Here is a 22,949-nt window from a genome sequence, read left to right on the forward strand (position 1 = left end):
AGTCTATCATTTTTCATCTATTATAAGATAACATGATACAATTTCCACTCCTGGCAGAATTTCTGAATACGTTCTCTCTTCATGAATTTCTCACTATTATGGAAACAAGCTGGGTATACAGATAAAGCAGAGACACAGGGCAGAAGAGCAGGGGTTCACATGTATTGGTCACAACATGGTCCACAAAGGATGAATATTATGTACAAGAGAACAGATATGTTCTCTGAATTACCTTATTTCGGCATTCCTTCAACAATCCTTCTACAAACTTCCAGTTAGTTTGTGCAATTACTGATGGAGAGAGGTTAGATAGCTTGGGCTGCCGAATAGTGCTGCCCAGATTCCTGGCTTCTTGGATATATTTCTGTATTGGGACAGAAAACAAAAATGCAAGTGAGACTAATTTGCCAAGAGAAAAGAGGTGAAGTTATCTTCACCAACAGCTCTCAATGCAACAAAGAAGAAATGACCACAACCTCCTTCAGAAGAGTCCCCTTTTTATATCCAGCATAATGTTGGGCATGGACTGTTAGCGTATTATTTCACTGAAGATCAAATCCCCATTTACATTATTTAGCTAATGTTAGAACACACATTACTAAATAACAAAAACACAACACAAAATGACAAGGATATTTAGATGCATAGATTTAGTTAATCCCTCAAAAACTGCGAACAGTCTCACTATTTTTTTTCCATATAAAATGCAAGTGTGTATGAGTTACCTAGACCAAGATTTCAAATGGCAGCCTGTGGTCTACATATGGACTGCATAAAAACTCCTGCCTGGACCCTGGCAACATCTGAGACCCATAATCATTTCTGCAAGTCTCTTGTTTCTTGCCCAGCCTCCTTTGTCTTTCAAGCAGCTGCAAAATGTTACTGACAGCTTTCAGCTCTGAATCATCTACATTTTAGAGCAAAATGATCTCCTGGACCTTATTTGAAAGCTATTCTGCTCCTATTACTACCACCAAGTAGTTGTCATTGTTTTCACCCCAGAGACAATTTGACAAATGTTTTGAAAACCATGTGAGCACAGATTGGTTGGAGCATAGCCAGCTGTGAATAAGCAATGAATTAGTACAAGAGCTAAAACTCAAAATTAGTACATATTTCTGATTAATAAGTAACTTATTACTCTTATAATTTATTAATATTAATGTAGTAATACATGTATTGAGTATAGTCTCAGTGATAAACAATGTTAAGTAATATTAATGTTACTATAAGTAATGTTACTATAAGTAATATTAATGTTACTATAATGTTACTTTAAGTATCTTACAGACAGAATTATCAAACAAGATGTAATCTTTCCAAAGAGGAAAAAAAGCATCTTCTCCATCAGCCTTGCACTGAAGAGCTATGATATAAACTATGCATCTTTATCCAGAACTACGATTACAGTCATATTGTGCATCTAACATACCAGATAACGTTCTGACACAGATTTTATAGAGGGCATGAAGGGCCAATCATGCTGGTCCCAGCCTAAACATAACTGCAACTGAAGCTCTGGCATGGAAAAGTCCAGGTGCTGGCAGGACAAGTTGGTAGCAAAAAGCCAAATGGACCATGTAAAGTGAAAGCAGTAAGTATACATGAAGTAATAAAAGCAAGCATGCAAAACAGAAAAGGAGAAGAGTGAAGACATAATATAATGCAGAACTCCCAAACAATCAACATAAAAACAAATAAGTAATAAAGCTGAAAGGAAAAAAGAAAAAGATGATGTTTAATCATTGGATGGGTGTAAACTCTGACCTCCACTGTGCACAAATGCCTGCAATTTAGAAGCCACTAAGCCTCAATGTCACAGATTTTTGTTGACTGTCCCAAAGCTTCCATTTGTCTAAAACTCACATTACATTTTCAAACCACTGCCTCCTGCTTAGCCTGATGCAGCATTCATCTCAAAGGGCTCCCTCCCCTTTCTTTCAGACTCAATAGGAAAGTCTGAGTCACCGGGGAAAGGGGTCAGCATCCAAACAGCACTATGTAATCAACAAGGTACAGCATAAAGCCCTGCACAAAATGCAGCACAGATGAATTTGGCAGTTGGCACTCTCATTTGAACATGTATTTGCCATTTTTATTCCTTAGAAATTATTTATCTTGTGCCAGAATAAATCCTATAGGATAACCAACTAGTGAAGATACAGTTAAAAGCAAACGAAGTGGGAAGAAAAAAAAAACAAAATGGAGGCTAGAGGTAGATTTTTGTCTTTGTAATTACCTGATATTTCATAAAATTACATGTGCTAAACATTGTAATTTTTAAAAGCAATAATGAGATTATAAATCAACTCTTGTTCACTTCTGTGACTTTTAAGTAAAAAATACTTCCGAATTATCTAAGCACGCGAAGCATGTCAAAGCCAGAAATTATGTGTAGCTTCTTAGTATATGCAGACACTTTTCTGTTGCGTGGTTATGGATGACACAACACTTCAATTCGCTTCACAAACCAAGAATAAAGTTCTGGAAATAAGTACACTGGAAAGGCAATTAAACTCATCACTACTACAAAAGATGGAACTGAACAAAGAAATATATTTCATCTTGACAACACTTTCCTAACAGATGTGAGATTACATTAAAATTCCAAGCGAAGCTTTTCTGAAAATGTTTAACAGGGCGAGAGAATACTGTCTTCTGTGGAGAACATACAGTTAAGCAAAGTAAAGCTTCAGGATTACTAAGAACAAATCAATTCTGATGTTTTAAACCAGATTATTTTCAGAATCACTCTTATATCAACATTCAGCATAACATTTACTGACTGTATGAATCAGAAATTGTACTGAAGAGTCCAAATCACCAAGCTCTTTCAAATTGCTTTCACCACCAAAAAAAAAAAAAAAAAAATCAGCTGTAGAGGCACAGGTGAAAGAAATTTTCAGTTCAGCGTCAGAGTTCTGTCCTACCAGTACAGCTATGCTGCTCCAAAACCCAACTAGTATCTCCTACACAGTGCTGGTCTGTGTTCTATAAATGCACTACATCCAAGTGAAGCTAGCAGGAGAGCTCCAGAGCAACACTGCAACAACATAGCATTGGCCCACCCTTTCATAGTGAATGACTTCTTCGACGGGCTCAGAGTCAGAAAAAGAACTTTTAACAGGGAAACGTTCTGAGTGCGAGACGCACTCTAAAATCACATGAAAGAACTAATGCTTTAGACTAAAAATAGGCAGACAAACCTAACCAAGGTTAAAACCAATTCACAGACCAACCTATTTTAGTCTCCAAAGGACAGAGAACTTCATTTGCACAAATAAGGGATAGCAAAGATGGACTGCAAGTAACTACAGACATTCTATAAATGCTACAGACCATTCACTACTCAAGCCATCAAAAATAAATAAATAAATAACAGATCTCTAGAGTTGAACAGTTTTCACCTCTCGCTGATCATTGTCAAGACGCAGGTGCTCCGTGTGTTGCTTTTGTCTGTCCTTCCGCCTCCACTGTGCAGGAGCATTTCTCTTTGTCCACCTACAGACAGAGGACTTACTCAGCAACTATCGAGAACCAGGTGAAGAGGAGTAGTAATGGAGGAAAAATAAGTTTCTATCTCATTGTATATTGAATATGTCAACATCTGTTTTGCCAGACAAAGCACAGCTGCAAATACACACAAAGAATCTCTACAGAAGCTGCCAGTCTTGGGCAACCAGAGGAACTCAAAATTAGATCACATACATTTGTTTTGTATTTTTCCATTATTTTAGGATATCCAGTTCTAATTCACACCTTTTTCCTCTTTCTTCAAGTTTTTAATAAGAAGATATCCTAAAACATACACTAGCTCTTAACTAAGAACCAATAAGGAGATCTGCTTTTTATAGCAGCAGCAGTTCAATGTAACTCAGAAGTACCTCAATTATAAAAAGGCTCCTTAGTTAAATTTCTCCTTTCTAAAATTCCAGATAATAAAAACAAAACAAAAACTACCATATACAACCCATATATATCACTTTTCTGAATTATTCTCATTTTGAAGAAAGAAAATACTGAATTTGTTCTCTTGATACTAAAGCGGTATCTCTGCTTTAGTGCTATTCTTATAGCTCTAACCGAGATCCAGCACCTGTTGTCCTAGCTTGCTTACTTGTTGCTTGCTGGTCCAGTAGACAGAACATCAGACTGAAGCTTGGGAAAAAATCCAAGTTCATACTTTCCTTGTCCAATTTTCATGTCCAGCAGGTGTGGATGGACTGCAGTGTGATCTATTTTTGCCAGTCTTAATTCAATCGATTTCTCTGAAATAGTAAGAAAGTTGAATTTTTTTAAACACCTGTCTTAATATGATTAATGTATAATCACATATCCACAGCTAAAAGCAGATCTCAAATTTAAGAGGAGGCAAAAGTTTCTTCTGGACCTCAAGGCACGCTAGTACAAGAGTGTATTAAGCATTAAACGAAGACTGCATTAAGGAGAAAAATGCTTATCTTCTTAAGCTCAAACTTTTTTCTGCACATCAATGCATACAGGAAAACAGTTAACATCAATTACTCGTTACGTGAATCTCATCTCAGCTTCCTATATAACATTTAGCTTGCTCACTTTAGCTTCATACTTCAGATTTTTGGTCTCTTCCTCTCCACTCCCTCACTCCCTCCCCTTGGCTTTTTTTTTTCCTCTCTCTCTTTTTTTTTTTTTTTTTTTTTTTTTTTTTTTTTTTTTAGTGTTGACAGTAGTTGCTTAACTTTAACTTAGTATCTACAGCACATAGCACTGACTATGTTGTGTTTTCTTAGGTGCCAAGAAAGGAGCTTCTTATTCTTACCAGCCTCATCAATGGTTGTGCATTTTTGATACATAGATGTGCGCAGAGTTGGTGTTCTAACATTTAGCAGCCTAATTTTGTCCACTCTAGAATCAAATACTCTCAAAACAGGGTCTTTATCATCTTCATCATGACACATAATCTTATTGTCAATAAATGACGCAAACATTTGTGTCTCCAGGAATCTTGAAAGGAAAGGCAAGTAAGGCTCAGGCTGGTCTGACAAGAACGATGCCTAAAAGACAGCAAGCAAATAAGAATGTTTGTTGGTCTGCAGAGATACAGGCAGAAAGTATCTCCAATTTTTCTAATTAAGGGTGTACTAAGGTGTTTTAGAACCATTCAAAGCCTATTTTTAATGAAGACAACAGTTCTGTCTCCAGAACAGGCAGTCAATAGAAATTTTCAGTTTCATAATTATCAACTACTACACAGCACAACAATTATTAAGCTGTGGTTTTACTATTTCCTTCATTTTCTAAAAGAATTAACAAAAAAATCAATAGAATCCCAGCAAACCACAATAAAAGTACTGCAGGTGTGGGTATTACACCTGGCTAGGCTCAAAGCTTATGAAGTTGATGAGAATCTTTTCATACGATTTGATGGAAATCTGATTAGCCTTCTAGTATGTAGGGATCCAACATAATCTTTATCCACGTATATTATCTACCCTGTGGACAAACATCTGATCTCCGGTAAGGAATGTACAGAGTTTACTAGTAAACTCGGAAGAGCTGGGTGCTGTATTTCACTGAAAAAAGATATTTGGTACACATGTACCTAAGCTGCATGGTATCAGGGCTTTATTCATCAACAGATTCAGCAGTACCTCTGGTTAAAAACGAACAGAAAAACAACACAAATAATTTTCACTAAAAATATTTAACGCTAATGTAGAGGTTAACCATAGAGTGAGACTTTCTAATGTACATATTTTTATACAGTATCATTAAAAGCACATCTTCAAGTGTGTTTATGTAGCTATTTTTCCCACATAATATACAAGATGGGTCTTTTGGGGGGAACACTGAAATTTAAGGAAGAAATTACAATTTTGATAGTACTGATTTCCATTTTATGATCCAGTGAACAAAATCTTAGGCATAAATACTGCTATAGTTTTAAAATTGATTTATTACAACTTACTTTATCAAAGTTTTGCATCTGTTCCCTGTTTGTAAACCAAGATTCCTTGTCCTGATTGGGTTGAATGACAAACACTTCATAATCTGCAAACATTTGTGTAAAGCGGTTGGCAAAAATTTCACGGATTTGAATATTCAGTTGGTAAACCTTGAATTCTTCTTCATCACACTGAATTTTAAGATCCTTTTTGCTACTGGTCTCCTCTCGCACCTCCAGCTGAGGAAATAAACGAACACACACACACACACCAAAAAAGTTTATTTGTATATTGTTGCTTTTTCAGGTATTATGGGCACACAAGACCTAATCTGCCATTCAGCTGCTACTGATTCAACATTCTAGTCTTCGAAAATAAGAAAAAGATTACTTCCAGTTTCAAGCACTGCCATAAAACAGCAACATCAAAAAAAAAACTGAAAAAACCTTGTCTATAAAAGCTATCCCTTCAGTAATAAACCATATCCTATTTTAGAACGGGTTGCAATGGATATACTTTAGGTTAAAAAATGTACAGATAACAACTGCATACATGCCCATCTATGCCATATACTTAATATCCTTTTACCATTTACTTTTCTGTAGGACTTTTGCTATCCATGTATATTAAACCAATACATATCTCTGTCTTGTGTAACACAAGTCCATGTTACACTGTTACAGGTTAATATAGACCAGCTTACAAATGCATTCAGATATGTACAGTCAAAATAAGTTGTGCATGTCTGTTAGCCTATTTCCTACAACCTAGGTCATCGTTTAGCATCATAATGCACTGTTCATCACTACACAGCCCAGAGTAATCTCTAATTACAAATCAACTGTTCTTTATTATGGAAGAGAGCACAGAGGTAAGGCCTGAATATGCAAAAACATGTAAGAATTAGAAAAAGGCCTGTACTTCTCCCATCACTTCCCAATCCAATCAGCAAAAGAACAAAAGCTTCTTACCAGTTTTCTCCTGAACAAGAAGAAAACAATGCAAAAGGAAAACCTAAGGAGGAACATAGCTAATTTGAGCATCTAATCCTGTCTAGTTAGTAACCAAATGATGCTTCTTATAGGCCCCATGCAGACCCTTCCCCTCAAAGCTGCTCTCCTCCTTGATGCTAGATCACACAATTTGTCTCTGTCCCCACCTGTAGGCCAGGTTATGGCCACATTCGTAGGAGTAAGTCTCAAGGAAGAAGAACTGGTCAAGATAACTTAAACATGCCAGAAATAAGTTTTACTCAGAAAACCTTCATCTGTTCTACAAAGGTTCAAAAATTCCACAGTGGTTCTTCAGGTAAAATCGTTTATGCAAGAAGGGCCACATTTCCCCACACACACCCCAACTCAAAAACACAACTGGGGTCACCACAAGCCGTGTACACATTCACTTGCTGGATCAGACATTAACACGCTTTACAATATCAACTAAAAACATCACAGCTTCTCTAAAGAAAGCAGATAATAGGCAAGCAAAATTGCACATACTCTTACACAGTGTAAAACAAAGATACCCATAGCAAACAAGGTTGGATTCCAACCTTGGATTATCTGGATGTCAGTTTCAACCATGTAAATCATAAGAAAGTGATGTAAATTTAGAGTGAATCTTAAAATCAAGAATACACAAGGCAAGATGTATTTTTAAAAACATGATCTTGACCCAAAAAAAAGTTCCTCCCCTACGACTTGTCCTTGTCTCCACAAATGTTCACAAGGTTTATGTACATGTTAAATGAAGTTCTTTCCAGTGAACACAAAGCCACTCTTTAGATCAACACTTCAGACCGTCTGCTACTGTGGTTCCAGAGACAGTGTAGATCATTTCATAGCTTACCTTTTCTAGACTCACACCTGTTCTTTTAACTAGTGCTTGGAGTCTTGCAATGGTCTCATTTTCCTTTAGCAGCTCATAGGAATTCAAAGGTGATCCTGCTATGTTCCCATTTCTTTTATCAGAAACTAGGTCACATGCTCTGAGGCTCTTCATCTTGGAGGCACTTTCACTACAGTGAAGGTTTCCCTCAGGTGGAATTCCAAATGCCATTAGTATCTCTGAAATTTCCTGAACAAACTCAAGTTTGTTTGGAAACTGGGGCAAGTCTTCTGGCAGCTCGATGAAATGGTTGTCTATATCCACAAAGCAAAGGTTAGCCTGGAATTTAATTTAGAACAGGATACCGTTAGAATACCATTAAGCACAAGGGTCACATTTTGTCTTTGGATTTGGTGCTTATTAAAAGAATCGTACACATATGTATTTGTTCAGGTATTTTGTAAAACAAACCTGCCCCAGCCATCATGGAATGGGTCAGGTGGCTTTGAAGAAAGCATTACTGAAGCCTACGTTTCCATGTCCAAGGAGATAATTAAGGAAGAAGACTCATTTTTAAAGTAGTAAATCAGATACAAAAGAGATTGTAGTATATATTAGGTACAGGTGTGTGCTTTTGTTCATACATACACATACAGCTAGATTTTAACTACAAGATATTTGCAACAGTATTTTCGACATCTGCATACATAAACAAGTGACTACCTTGCTCACATAAACCCATTCCTCTGAAGTTCAGTGCATTCCACTTGGAAAGGTGTAATGACATTGCAGAAGCTGCAATAACATTATCTTGTCTTTTTTGGAAACAACTTGAGAACTACACTGGTTCCCCAAGGAAGATTAGAGGCTTGCTTCCAAGGGGGAAAAAAGAAAACAAAAATTATTTGAACTAGTAGGTTCAATTCTGTTTTCCTATTCCAATCTCACTCATTTACTAAAGACCAAATAATATATATATATATATATAATATATATATATATATTATATATATATTATATATATATATATATATATATGCAACTTCTTTTGGTGTTGTTACAGAAGCTACATCGGTGAATTATATATATAATATATATTATATTATATAATAATGTATTATATATATTAATAATTATATATTAATATATATTAATATATTAATAATATATATTAATAATAATATATAATGATGTATAATATATTATATTATATATATAATTCACCTATGTAGCTTCTGTAACAACACCAAAAGAAGTTGCATATCTTTCTAGGATTTATCTCACCCTATATTTGGTGAGTTTTGGTTTTGGTGAAAATCTGACACATCTTAGGAACATAGATATACGTACATCAATGTTCATATATATACACAATGCCAAAGCCTGATGCCCTGAGGTCAACAGCAAAATTTTCAGTTGCCTCATTGGTGTTTAGACTGCTCCCACTAATTCCAAGGCCAGAGGACAATTGCAATTCTTTAGTTTCACCTCAAGTACGGTACGGGGCAAAACTACACACACATCTAGCAACGCCTGCATCAAGCCCATATCCTTCCTTTCAGGACTGTTCAAAAAAAATAAAAAAAAAAAAAAAGGAAATGATTTAGGTTCTCCCAAAATAATGTCTAAAAAGGAAGAGCTTATTCTCTAAACAATGGGTAAGCTCCCTGCCCCACTGACACCCTAAAGAGAAAATACGTTCTATCTAATTCTTTGTCCTACACAGGTGCTCAGACTACAAGTTGCATCCAGGTTTTCAGATCCCCTCCTCGACAGTCAGATTAAAATATGACTGAGTGAAGTTTTCTGCTTGAATACAGCATTAAAAGACTAAGAAACATTCATCTACAGCATATCTGCAGTACACATCACCTCTGTGACTTTGCAAATAACCACCCAACTTCACTTAAAAGACAAGAAACATGGTATGTAAATATATATATGCATGGCTGGCTAGTGGAAAGTATGTTTACAGAACTCCTAAATTCTAAAGAATTCCTGTGAGCAAACGATGAATTTTTGTGTTCATTCTCAGCACTACTGATCTTCATGCAAAAGTCAGAATTTGTGACGTAGAACAACTTAAAGCTGCAGCCTTCAGAAACATGAATTTAACTCGTCGAGTGGCTCTTTAACACGGCAGTGCAGGAAAACTGACTAACGTAAAACTGAAGTCTGTCAATAAATCTGCAGTATTATCAAGGATCTATCACACCAGCAGACAGCATGAAAATGCATACAGAGCAGCGATGATCTTTAAAAATAATTATCATGGTTAATCTGATCTAAATATGTTGGCATCAAGAAGAAAAAAGGCTTTTCAATAGACCTATCTTCTGAAACAAACATAAATTAAAAAAAGAGAGAATTTGTTAAGATTCAATATTCGGTAACATCTTGTTAATGGTTGAAATAAAAATACTGAGAATCCATTTCTTTGTTAATATGACAGATATGTATGTTTTCTTTTAGAAAATTTGGAAGACTTTAAAAGCTGAGTTTATTGCCCAAGATCCTTCATTAAAAGTAAGATTTTTAAAGAAGATACTGGTTTTGTTTGATTTAACAAGTGCTGGAAGATTTAACGTTGCTTATTTTGACTCAGAATCATTGCAATTTCCATAATTCATATGCAGGTGAGTGACAAGATGCACACACAAAGTCAGAAGCACGAAGTGGCCGGGATTAACTTGCCTGTTAAAAATATATCGCTATAGCTTTGCAAAAGTTTCTTTAAAAGGAAATTCAAAGACACATCGAAAAACAGCCTTACTTCAGTATTTGCTGGGTTTATGATTTGCAAGACTGCTAGTTTAACCGCCTTTTTGATAAATCTTAACGATAAACAAACCACATTTTGCTAGCAACATCTGAAACAGCTACATGTTCTTGCCTTCCCCTTCAGTTTCTGCAGCACCTTCTTATTCTAGCACAGCTTCTCCCATGCCTCCCCCGCCCTTTCGTTTCTGGGTTCCTTACAGGCCTCTGATGCAGCCACCAGCGAAACCACAAGGATGCTCATGCACACAGAAAGAGCCCTCAGCAAAAGCAGCAACAGATGTAAGAACAAGCTTAACTTGTAAGTGTACTGTATCACTGACATACACAAGAAACTCAACTCAACCCTACAGTAAGTTTGGAGCCTCTTGATACTTTTAGCAGGCTACTGAGAGTCAGGGTCTTCATATCAGCGGTGAACTTGAATGAATTCACCACTGAGCAATGCAAACTTACTTTTTGTACTAGGTTATTTTGCTGAAGATTTTAACTATCATCTGACAAAGCATCAACTTCTCAGATACAGCTGGGTTTCCGCACTCCCATGGTAAAGCATTCCTTAAAGAATCAGCTGTGGCCAGAATATGGGAGACTGCCACGAGAAGCAAACCTAAACAAGCTTTATGGCATATCTGTGGAAGACCTAGTAGTTAGGACAGTTAGTCTTTTCAAATATATTAGCCTAAAGAATTTTTAAAACATTTAGAGCAATACAAATAACTATTTTTACAACTTCATTACAAAATAACAACCAGGAGATCTATAGAGACACTGAAGTATCCTTGCCATGTTAGATAGCAGTATTATACTCTTCCTAATACTATACTCAATGCCCTTCAACTGAGAAGCACTAACTATATTTTCCATCAATCCTCACTTCCCTATTCTTTGTCTAAGTTAGATCTTGGATAATAAGAACTGTCCCATCCATCCACATGAATGGATTTGCAACAGAGATGCGGTTTATGCAGTTTCAAGACAAAGCCAAACATTTTTTCAGGACTCAAAATAAATTAGAAGGTAGAACAGCTCTCTGTTCTGATACCCCTTCTGATAAGGGAGGAAAATTCTGATACTGTATCTGTGAATCAGAAGCCTAGAGGCAGGGCTTGGAAACTGAGATCCTCACATAACCCTGAAGATTTCATATAGTATCATATGCATCCCAAACGTTAGAGATAAGCAATATTAAATAGCAATGTTGCTTTTGTTACCAATGACTGATTTGTCTTTACGTACACATAATAGAATCCCTATGGCCTCTTCTACTGTTATATCGTGACATTTATTCATGCTTCTTGTCATCTTCTCCATAAGGAATTATGTTTAGAGCTTATCTGGCTCTTCAAGTGAAGGGTATCTGAAGGCCTAATCAGAATGCCAAGTTGTTTTGAGATGAACCTGTAATCTGCAGTTCTAAATATATTAGAGCTGATTAAATTGTTGTTGTCAGAAATACTGATACTGATCAGTAGTTTCACTTAGTGAGACTAACATGCACTTCAGATTCTGCTTTGCATCTTAAATGGTACATTCATGCCTCATTAGAACAGCAGATTTTTTCTTGTTTTGCTTTTTAAAAGTAAATACTCTCCAATGTAAATCTCAACAACAGCGAGCTTTTCTTCTTCCCAGCCTAGTTTACCTCTTGGATAAACAAATTTGCCCTATTTGTATAGGGCAACTTCCTAGGCATCTTTGAAGTCTCTGCTGTATGTTAAAGTCCACTTGTATACCATAGCTACTCTCCCAAAGTGCAGCACTAAGATCTTCAGCAGTTACCAAGAAACCTTACTCAGCAGTGGCTCCCAGACAGGGGGATTTCTCAGACTACGCCATGTACCCAACTGTAAAAGCTCACTCTTGGAGGGGGGTGGGGGACAACAATGGGTGGGCACAAGAGAAAAGCTGAAGCTTCAGGACAAGTTTGTATCCTGCAGCATATTCCATCACACAGGCACATTCCTGCTGATATCTCAAGTACTCTGTGTCCTTTCCTTCCCTTCCCAACAGCATCTCGGTAAGACTGTATCAACAATCTACTCCTCCGCCTTCACTAAAGACTACCTAAAAAAAAAAAAAAAAAAAAAGTTGTGATGCCAGGTGATTTTTTTTAGTACTGCTTTGATTTCATTTTTAACATCTATAAACAGATCTACCTTAGTTCAAACCTCCAAAGTAACCTGATAAGGCTCTTTAAAAACATTTACCCTTTAAATAACTGAAGCATCCATTCAAGAATGTTTATATGGAGGTCCCAGAGTCATTTCAAAGTTAGAAAAATCTCTCTTTACAAGAAGAGGACAGTCTTTTTGAAACTTCCTAAAATAACGAGAACATCCATGGTGTATATTAATATACATTCCCACACATACACTTTACTATCCTCCAGCTATCCTCTATAAAAAGTATACTAGCCATATTCATTAGGCGTGTCAACGCATTCAAAGTGTCGTAAAAACGTAGGAAACAAAGCCAATAAACTGTCTTCATGGCAAGAACACACATTATGTTCATCACAGAATGCCTGAGGTTGTAAGGTGCCTCTGGAGACCGTGTAGACCATTTAGCCTTCTTGCTCAAGAAGGTCCCCTAAAGCACATTACCCAGGATTGCGTCCAGGCAGCTTGGACTTCTCCAAGGAAGGAGACCCCACAACCTCCCTGGGCAACCTGTGCCAGTGCTCCGTCCCACTTCCAGCAAAGAACTTTCTCCCTCATGTTCAGATGGAACTTCCTGTGTTAACTGCTGTTATTACTCTGTTATTAATTCATAAAGACTTAATTACTCTGTTATTAATTATGCCAATGCAAAAAGAGAGGGAGAAAAAGAAATCGGGAGATTTATAAAGACTTGAGCTTTATCAGGAAAATAACACAACAATTTGAGGAGAAAATTTCTTTTCAACTTGCCAGGAAAAGCCAATGAAAACTACCAGCATATGGATTTGAGTAAAAAGAGCAATGTTGGCATGGTGACCAGACTGGAAGTTCACAAAAATATCTTGTCTTTATTTCCACATAGCTTTTTTAGGAAGTTTATGTCAAGCTATGTTGCAGAACCATCTAATAATGAAGCAGATAAAAAAAAAAAAAAAAAAAAAAGCAACAACCACCATCACCAAAAAAATCCTCTCCCTGCCACACTTCTCCACACCGCTTCTCCAGTAATTTAAATGATAATAGAAGCAAATGGGCAACCAGAGAAAGTGACAAAGAGTATGGACCCTAGTAGTAGGATTTTCTAAGCAGAATGTTTTCCAGGATTTACCCAGTCCTTCCCCTGTGAAGTTACACCTATGCTAGCTACTAAGCAGACTCCAGCAGGGGCCAGACCTGCTGTTGCGCAGCTAACCATTCTGCAAACACCAGCTTCCCAGAGGGCAATCGGATTGAGCTGTCCAGCTTCTTCGCAACAGCCAGACAACACTTCAACTCTCATCAGTTGCTACTTACAAGAGCAAACACACCAGTGCTACCCCACAAGAGAAGCCATCCAGCCTACCGATGGAGCTGCCTGACCCAGCCAGCCAGCAGCCACCTGACACCTGCTTCCCACAGGTAGTTGCTGGCTCCTGCAGGCACCTCCTCTGCTACCTCAGGTAGTGCTCGACCACTGTTGGTCCCTTGATTCTCACAAACAGCTCCTAAAGTCTCTCCTGGCACTGCCCTAAAAATAATATTTGTGAACAGCGGGATAAAATAAAAGCAACCCCTATGTGGTTTTAATGTAGTCCCAGCCCCACGTATGAGTTGCAAAGCCTTTATGGACCATTCCCATAATTTATGCAGTAGCTGTTGCTAAACTAAGCTCACTACAAGGCAGGATTTCCTTAGCACTATCCCAGTTAGTACCAGTTTGCTTAAGTAGGTGCTATGAGCTGAAGCTTACATTCAGAGGAAAAACCAAAATAGTTTTGGTACAGACAACTGACCAGCTGGGTCCAGGTAAACCAACGCCAACTCAGAAACACAGTGCAGAGAAACCCAGCCTAATCCTGCACAGCTAGGAACCAGAGCAAGCAGAGCACAGCACTGATGTCAGTAAAGATTTGCTCAGTCAGCACCACACAAGCAGCTGCAAGGCCTTTTGGCCATAGCAGCTTTTTTGACCTTAAGGTCACACTGCACTTTTCTGCATTTCCTAGCACAACATATGTTAGTTTTGCACCATAAAATTGTTCTTTCTGTAAAAGACACATGTAAAATTATAGTCTAACTTTATCAGAGCACACAATTCCAAAGATGGGGTTTTGTTTAGCAATTTCATTGAATTTTCTCCAGAGTCTCCAAAAAGATAAGATCCATCCCAAATCGGAGCCAGCGGGAATTTCACAACAGCTGTTACAGTTAACGTTCATCTTTTGTCTCATTCCTCACTTTTCTCATAGCTACGTTATTTCATCAATTGAAACAAGCTCCTCTCACCTCCTGAGGGAGTTCCAGCTTCGACCTGTCATCCAATCCATTGGAGTGCAAGCCCATCAGGTAAGGGACGGGAGCATCAAGAAAATGGAGGAGGGATGCTGGAAGGATAGGAACATACACATGCTGCCACTGAAATGGAAACATTAGTGCTGTGATGGTCTCTGCCACAGTCATCAGTCTCTGATAATCTGAAAAAGAGCAAGAAAAAAATCCTTTTCATAAAGATATTTAAGTCATTCTGAATTAAAGAAACGAGAGCTTGCTGTAAAACCACAAAACTCGCTACTAACTGAGCAGCATCTTTAATGAAAGCCAACACTTGTACACCAAGCCCATTTTGCTGAAACGACAAAGAGAGCTCAACACAAAGTAGGTCATTCCACGAGTCACACGGAAATGAGCAAGTTAGGTCTTAGCACCCATTAGGTCACCCTCTGCTACCTCATCCAGGGTTACAAGCAGGTCCACCATTCGAGCGTGGAAGCTGTATTGTAATTGTCTAGGAAATACATCGGAAATATTTTATTTTCTCCATGCTTATGGCTTTCTATGCAAGCCTTGGATGAAAACCAAGGCATCTGGTATCTCTCAGATAAACATTTCTAAAAGAGTGCTTAACCGTCTATAAAGCATGCTGCATAGTAGCCAACCCAATAGTGGGACCGAAATATCTGCGTAAGAAATAAAAAGGATTGGCTTCATTTGTCCTTAGAAACACATGACCAAACTCTCAGTTCAATGTAAAAACAACTCTTCCTCACAGCATTTAACAGCAGTGCTAGCTGCACCTATGCAACATGCATACAAAAAGATCGTTTTTATTCAGCAGCTGGTGTCTAGAGCAGTTAATATTGCAGTATGCTGGGCCAAAACCTCCCCCTCCTCTTTTATACTCTGGAATCTTCTCTAATGTTTTTTGATATCTATATCCTGCAAAAGAGGCTACACCAGATGAACTGAGAACATGTGGTTTAATGCAAACAACCACTAAAACGTTCAGAATGCTTCTGAGCAGCCAGGCTGGAAAGCCCATGAAGCAAGCTTGTAAGACTAAGACAGCTCCTATCGTCAATCAAGCTATAAATACAGTACAAGCTGTAAACAAAGGATGCCTTCTGCATGATTCTGCAACAATACCTAATTCCAGCCAGAAAGGGAGGCAGAGGGAATAGGAGGAAGGGAAAAATAATAATAAAAAAAACCAACAGCATCCTTTGTGCGTGTGTGTGTATGCATGTGTGGTGGGAGGGGGTGTCTTCCAACACATTCATAAGATTACAGACAATGTGATATTGCAAAAGCAGCCTGAATGCACAGGTTCAGGCATGGAAGTTTCTGAAGCTGTTACTACACTGTTGCAGAGCGGATATGAAAAGTGCAAACAATATTTGTTCTAAACAAACACTCCAGAGTGAAATTAAGCAGTTCCTGGCATTCATGATTCGTTTTGCGTGGAATCGAAGTTAGAGAGTCTGGGGTCTGCAAGAGGAACTCATCACGGGTTTTGCTACTACCAGCAGTCAATTCTGCAATCCAGACTTTCAATTTTCAGTTTCAGATCAAGCTACGCCTGGCAAAAAGGTTACTGCATAATGCTACTCCTCACGGTCTCACACCAGATCTGCTGTGCTGGTGCTCCTTAAATTAAAACGAGCTAGGATGCCTTAAACAGTTCTATGTTTTTGCAAATAGCATACCTGGACTGAAGCATGTTAGGGTACAATTCAATCAACATTACTAGCAACGCTGCCCTATTCTGCCTGGACACCAGTTTCTGCCTGCACAGTTACTGGTTTGCAGCTTTAATCACAGACCGAATGCTAAGAAGTGATGAATTAATGATAAGCTTTGGGAAGAAGAATCTACCACATGCCCTGTTTTCTTCAGCATTAAAAACTACTTTAAAGAAGCCGGAGATACACAAATATTCCAGCTGGTTCATATTCAGCTTGTTTATCTGAAAGAACAAGTCTCAGAATAGAAAGTGTTTTCCTACTACACACACGCAAAAAAAAATCTTGCCTAATTCTGCTGGCTAATTTAAATACAACTTCTCTCTCTGTCATTATGCTAACTTTAGTATTAGCCTTTCAAATTAATTACGAAGTTAAATCAATAATTCAAATTTTCTATCCACTCAGCAACTACCTCCTGCAACCCAGCTGCCTGCAAACACACTCTCTGATCCTGGAGAGCCACATGGCATGAGCCATTCCCAGACACTTGACCTGCATCACCACAGCCTGCCAAGAATGGTCACTACATTCGGCAGGCTTTGTGCACTTCAGGAGCCAGTGACAAAAGGATAAAGACAAGAAGCCTGCAAACAGAAACCAAAATAATTTGAACGCTTTCTTAAGTTATACCTATCCAGCAAGGGTGGGGTGTTTCATTTGCTTTACAAAAAAAGGGAAAGCAGCGTATTTCTGATATTAAAGAATTACTGTGGTGGTTTTACCAGGGCAAAGAAATTAAAACTAATACTTCACATCTCCAGAGGGAACATCATCGTAAGCAAGTGAAGTAGATGGGGGGAGCGATTCAAAGTCAACGCAATCAACTAAAAAAATGTAATTTTTTACTTGAAAATGGCAGCAGCCAGAAAATACACAGAAAAATAAAACTGAGCAAGATCACCTGTGGCAGTGGTGCATTGTATTTCTCCTTTTATTGTTTTTAGCTGTTTAGAAAAGCTTCCTCCAAGCAAATTTTGCAGCTGTCCTAACTCAGTGCACACTTTTCAGAAAAGCTCTAGGTGCTCTAGAGATAAGAAATAAATCTGCTTCACAGATGTAAGAGCAACATAAATTGCAGGAATGCAAATCAGCTTCTGCAAAATAACCTAGTGAGGGCACAACTAAAGGTCTCCTTCAGCACCACTGTCTTCTCATATTTTTGCCTGAATTCCTTAGTAGCAGCTCAGCACTAGGAGCAGCTTTGGGTTCTTCATCACCTCATAGGCATGGATGTTCCTCTAACGCTTTCCCAAGCGGGAGAGGCAATTCTCACAAAACAACAGTCAAATCAAGGAGCTCATTCCTTCCCTACATTTGGAAGGCACTGATCCCAAACATACAAGCTGTGCCAATATAGTGGGACAAAAGAAGAACTTCCAGAAGCATAATGTCAGAAACATGTCAAAGGAATCTCAGAAGCAAAACACACTCGCTGCCAAGTGAAGTTACTCCAATTCCAAGGACAGCCAGCAACTTAAAATGCTACATAATTTGTTTCAAAAAACAAATGTATCTGGCTGCAAAGCCCTCCAAGAGGAAAAAAATAAAAAAAGTAAACCTCATTAGCAAACCCTCTTATACTGTCTTAAATCTAAATCCAGCAATCTCATCTGACCTAGGAGAAGTGATCTCAGCAGTTTCAGCTGTCACAGGTTTGGGCACCAAAAGATTTACAAAAACCAAAGGATGCTGAAACAAATAAGATTTAGATTCACAAAGACAACCTAGACCTCGCAGAACTGTTTGTACAAGAACATGAGCAAGCCCTTTCCAAAAGTTCAAGTACTTTCTAGTTCCACTCAGAACTGAGCACACCATCATCCGTATCTAAAAAAAAAAAGCAAAAGGAGGAAATGGTAAAGGAACAGACAACCAGCACCTCAGTCAGATGTTCCCTTTTCCTACTGATAACACTCTTTTAAACATCAAAGCAAGCAATCACTCTACCAATTTTCTACTTCACTGCCACATAAAAGAAAACAGAGTAACTCAGAAAAGACATGAGATTTTTCAGGAAGAAAAACTTGATTTCTAGGACTTAAAAAATACTACCCACTCCCATTTCAGATAATAAGAAAATAAAGAATGTCTTTATCAAAAGCATTTTAGAAAAGTCTTCATCTTCTGTGCTGGCAACTCCAGCAGTATCCTGTATCTTCTGTTATTAACTCAGTAGTAGCTTTGACAGTAAATTCAGTAAATAATAGTAAACTGCCCCAAAAAGCTGTGTTGCTTTTTACTTTGTTTTTGTTGTTGTTTGTTTTTGTTTTTGTTGTTTTGTTTGTTTGTTTTAAAGAAAAATAGCAAGAAAAAAAGTCCAAGATTGAACACTTCAGAAAGTACGTTTCAAAAACCCTACAGCTACTGAGGAAGCCCTAGATTGCTAAAATTGATGGACAAAAGTCAACAAACAAATAATGAAATTTATTTTCTATTAGAAGAGGACTTTCAGCCAAAAACTATAAGTGAAAGCTTGATATACTCAGACAAGACACTTCATTAAGGTGTAGAGAAGCCCAACTCATCCGAAGTTTGGTATAAGGCAGGGGAAACAGTGGACAGAAAATGCCCAAGATCCAGGGCTACAGGCCTTGGGTTGCATTAATCCCTTTCTCTTGATTTCCATATGTCTGTGTGTGCAGTCGAAAATCTCACATCCCAGAGCTATTTTAAGCTACATTAATTAACCACCGATCAGACACTCGGAAAGTGCCAAAGGGGAGAAAAAGTCAAGCCTATTAAGGCGACGTTGGAAACAGAAGCCAGAACATAGAAGGCCGGGCCACACGGGAGCTGAGTGCCTGCCCAGGAGAAGCGAGTAAAGAGCTGGAAAGGGATCCAGGAGCACTGCTGTGGGCACTGCTCATCCTGACGGGCTTCCAGCTGGCTGGGCACACACACACGTCTGCCCCGTGACACCTCAGGAACAGCTACGGGCTGACCGGGCCCCGTCTCCAGGTGGAAGAGGTGGGGTTTGAATCTTGCTCTGGTGACACAGTGCTGTCTGCATTAACAAGCTTTCCCTAAAGCCCAAATACATAAATGTCTAATCCAGTTCTGGAGAAAACACAACAAAGTTTGTCTGTTAGCCAAGTATTTCCAGATCTTCTGCGAATAATATGCAAAGTGTTGCCTGGACCTACAGATCCCCTTAGGCATGGCGTAAAAGAAATTTTATTTATTTATTTATTTATTAGGTCCAAGATACTAACTACTAATACCATCAAGTTTTTGGTTTTTTTTTTTTGATGATGTTTGAACAACTGCAGAGTTTTTCTCTGGCAGTTAGCATTGTTTACACAATGCAGCAAGCCATAATGCCTTACTGCCATCATATACTTTTGATCGCCTTGACCATCACACGAAATCGTTCTTTGGCTTTAGTCTATGCACGCATCTCAACGCACATACACATCTTTATTTCATGTTTAAATTCATGGATAAATTTGCTAATAACTGCAGGACATATTTTATAAATAATGACTATTTGTTTTCCACATATTTCAGTGACAGCTCAATGGAAGAAAATACTGAAAACAGATTTCCACACCACCATAAGCTATCCTGGGATTCACCTTAGGGTCTTCTAGGCTTGTCATTATTATAAAACCGTTCAAAATGCAGTCTATCTACTTTAATCCATACCATTAGTCCAAACTCATCTATTCATAATGTTAGCCATGTTAGGGCAACTAGAAGTAGAAAAAAACTGGCATAACTCCATGTACTCTCTTTTAGACTAACAGGATGTAGATTAAGAAGCTCTGTATTCAAAATATTTTAACACAGCATAGTTCCTGCCTATGGTCTTAAAAGCAATTTATTTTTTTTACATGATATCAGCAATAACCATTTCAGAGCTTAACAGAGACTTGGAATTTAAATCCAGGCAAACTACATTTTTCTGATAATTTTATTTCAAAACAACAACTGAAATGTGACTTTAGGCACTCAACGAAAAAACTAAGTTCATACCATTAATTCTTTTTCAAAACCATACATAGCTTTTTATCTTCTCAAAATTCACAGAGAGTTTGGCAGAGATGGGAGGGACAATTCAGCAAAGTAACTGGAGAGGAACATGAGAGAAAGCGTACTACCCTACCCAACCACAGAACACTTCCAGAGACAACAATAAAATGGACAGTCAGTCCATGAACACAGGAGATAACATGAAAGCCTAAGTTTTTACATTTAGGTGTCTAGAAACAGGAACCAAAACAAAGCTCTTTGCAACTTGAGATCTTTTCTTGACATTAAATCCTGTATATAGATCAGTCTTACTCTATTAGCATGATAATGTTGCGCTGTAGGTGTGTTTTCCTTTTTTTTTTTTAATTTTAAAAATTCCAGAAATAAAAAGCCCTTGTGCCAGTACAACTACCAGATAAGAAAACAAAGATCAAGTACTCACGCTGTGAATAAAGCAGTATCTGAAATTCCAAGAGGGCACAGGTAAAGAGTTGAACCACATTTTCTACTCCAAGCAATTCAAAAACTTCTTTAACTGGAAAATCAAATAATGGTAGTTCGTTGGTGCTTGGCCTCTGGCAGATAATTGGTCCATAAACACCTGAAAATTTTAACGACCTTCCTGCTGGAGGAAGAGGAACCTCATACAGAATATTGTAGATGTAGCTTTCTAAAGGTAGAGGTGGCGGCTGAGGTGAAGTCACTGCTTGGTGAAGTTGTTCTAGTACTTTCTTACAAGCTTTCATGAAAGACATTGGAGTAATCAGACAAATGCACTTTGAGACATAGAGCGTGTCTCTGCTAATGTCATACGAGTTAAAACGCTGTAGCTTTGAAACAGAAGTGCCATTGCAGTCCCCAGTGCTGCTGCAGCTATCTTTGTCATTTGTGGGTGGAGTATGAAGAATGTCGTATTCAGCATTGTGCATATGATACAACGTCTGCATTGCACTGCAGATCTGTTTGCTAGTAACTTCCTCAAAGAATGTGAGAGAAAATCCAAATGTCCGTGAGCCATCTTCACGAGTAATAATAAAAGAGTGGAACTGAGGTTCTCTAGAATCTGCTTGTGTCTTGAAAGCAAGCCCTTTAGGCATACACAGCTACAAAAAAAAAAAAGAAGGGGGGAAGGGAAATAGTATCAGTTAACACTTTTTTCTATCCTCCTGCCTCATTAATGAATGGAGCACTCATTAAAATAGGATTTAGAATCCATAGATTGCTATCACATTTCAGATTAAAAATGTATTAAGTGTTACATCTCTGTACAATATATTTATACATATTCAAATTAGAAAAAGTAAACATGTTGAAAGGACTCTATGTGGTTTCTATTGAGAGCAATAACCATTTTGTTACAAACCTCAGTGATAATAAAACAACAAAATACAAACTCACATAAAAGTATTTTATTCACTAGGGCTAGAAACCAGACAAAGTACTATATTTGATCTAAATGAAAAAACTACACTGAACAGAAACTCATGCGCAAAGATTCATTAATCACACTAACTTATTTCTCCAAACTATTCTGTAAAATGTAACAGAAAAAGTTGTAAAGAAAATAAAAAACGTCCTATGTATGCATCACTTATCAGTTTTAACTAGGTTCCTTTAAAAAATATCTCAATTAAGTGAGAAAATCTTTGAGCCTGCAAAATTTAAAGCAATTTTTTTTACAGTCTATAACAAACTTCATACAATGACTTTTTTTTTTTTGTCAAGGAAAACACACAAGCGAATGCCTCCACTTATTAAGGTAGGTATTTGTCTTAAAAGCAAAAGTCATTAAGCGATACTGACCATTCCCACTGCATCCTGGTCAAAAGGGTTCCATTCAACATTCTCAGGATAGCGAGCAAGAACTTTGGACTTAAATGTGCGTCTTAACGGAGTCTGTTCAAAGTTTTCCCCTGAAGGTGAAAGAAAGACACTGAAGTAAATATTTTGTAAATATCTCTTTTTAAGCTCAAACAAGGCCAAAAAGCAGGACATCAGCAGGTAGATGTGAGGATTAAGTGATTTAAACACACACATTCCTTTTAAGAGAAACAGAAAATGCAAGACAGTTAGTTAAAGCATATAATTAGACTGCAGATATTAGCAAGGATTGGCACTGTAACATTTTTATATCATTAAGTATCTGTGCTTTTCCTTAAGTGTGACTGTCTTTGGACTATGACTGTGACAGAAATTCTCTGAATTACTCTTCAAATATTTCAGATTCTCATTAAAGCGTAATTAAAGCTTAAGGTTCAGTGAAATTTTGTTACTGAAGAAAAGCA

The 22,949-nt window shown here is 37.7% G+C and overlaps 1 protein-coding gene across 4 annotated transcripts in view; it reads right to left on the minus strand.

The window, feature by feature from the left end:
* DENND5A (DENN domain containing 5A) overlaps positions 1-22,949 on the minus strand; it is a 58,577-nt gene that overhangs the window by 20,729 nt on the left and 14,899 nt on the right. For all 4 annotated transcript variants that reach the window (XM_032187656.1, XM_032187653.1, XM_032187655.1 and 1 more), the window contains 9 exons: positions 22,468-22,577; positions 21,107-21,767; positions 14,957-15,144; positions 7,773-8,090; positions 5,948-6,163; positions 4,799-5,033; positions 4,118-4,268; positions 3,408-3,501; positions 233-364 (listed from right to left, as the gene is read on the minus strand). In XM_032187656.1, coding sequence (XP_032043547.1) covers positions 233-364; positions 3,408-3,501; positions 4,118-4,268; positions 4,799-5,033; positions 5,948-6,163; positions 7,773-8,090; positions 14,957-15,144; positions 21,107-21,767; positions 22,468-22,577 — 2,105 coding nt within the window. The remainder of the gene's footprint in view (positions 1-232; positions 365-3,407; positions 3,502-4,117; positions 4,269-4,798; positions 5,034-5,947; positions 6,164-7,772; positions 8,091-14,956; positions 15,145-21,106; positions 21,768-22,467; positions 22,578-22,949) is intronic.

The sequence above is a fragment of the Aythya fuligula genome, chromosome 5 (genome assembly GCF_009819795.1).
Source record: "Aythya fuligula isolate bAytFul2 chromosome 5, bAytFul2.pri, whole genome shotgun sequence".
Classification (NCBI taxonomy): domain Eukaryota; kingdom Metazoa; phylum Chordata; class Aves; order Anseriformes; family Anatidae; genus Aythya; species Aythya fuligula.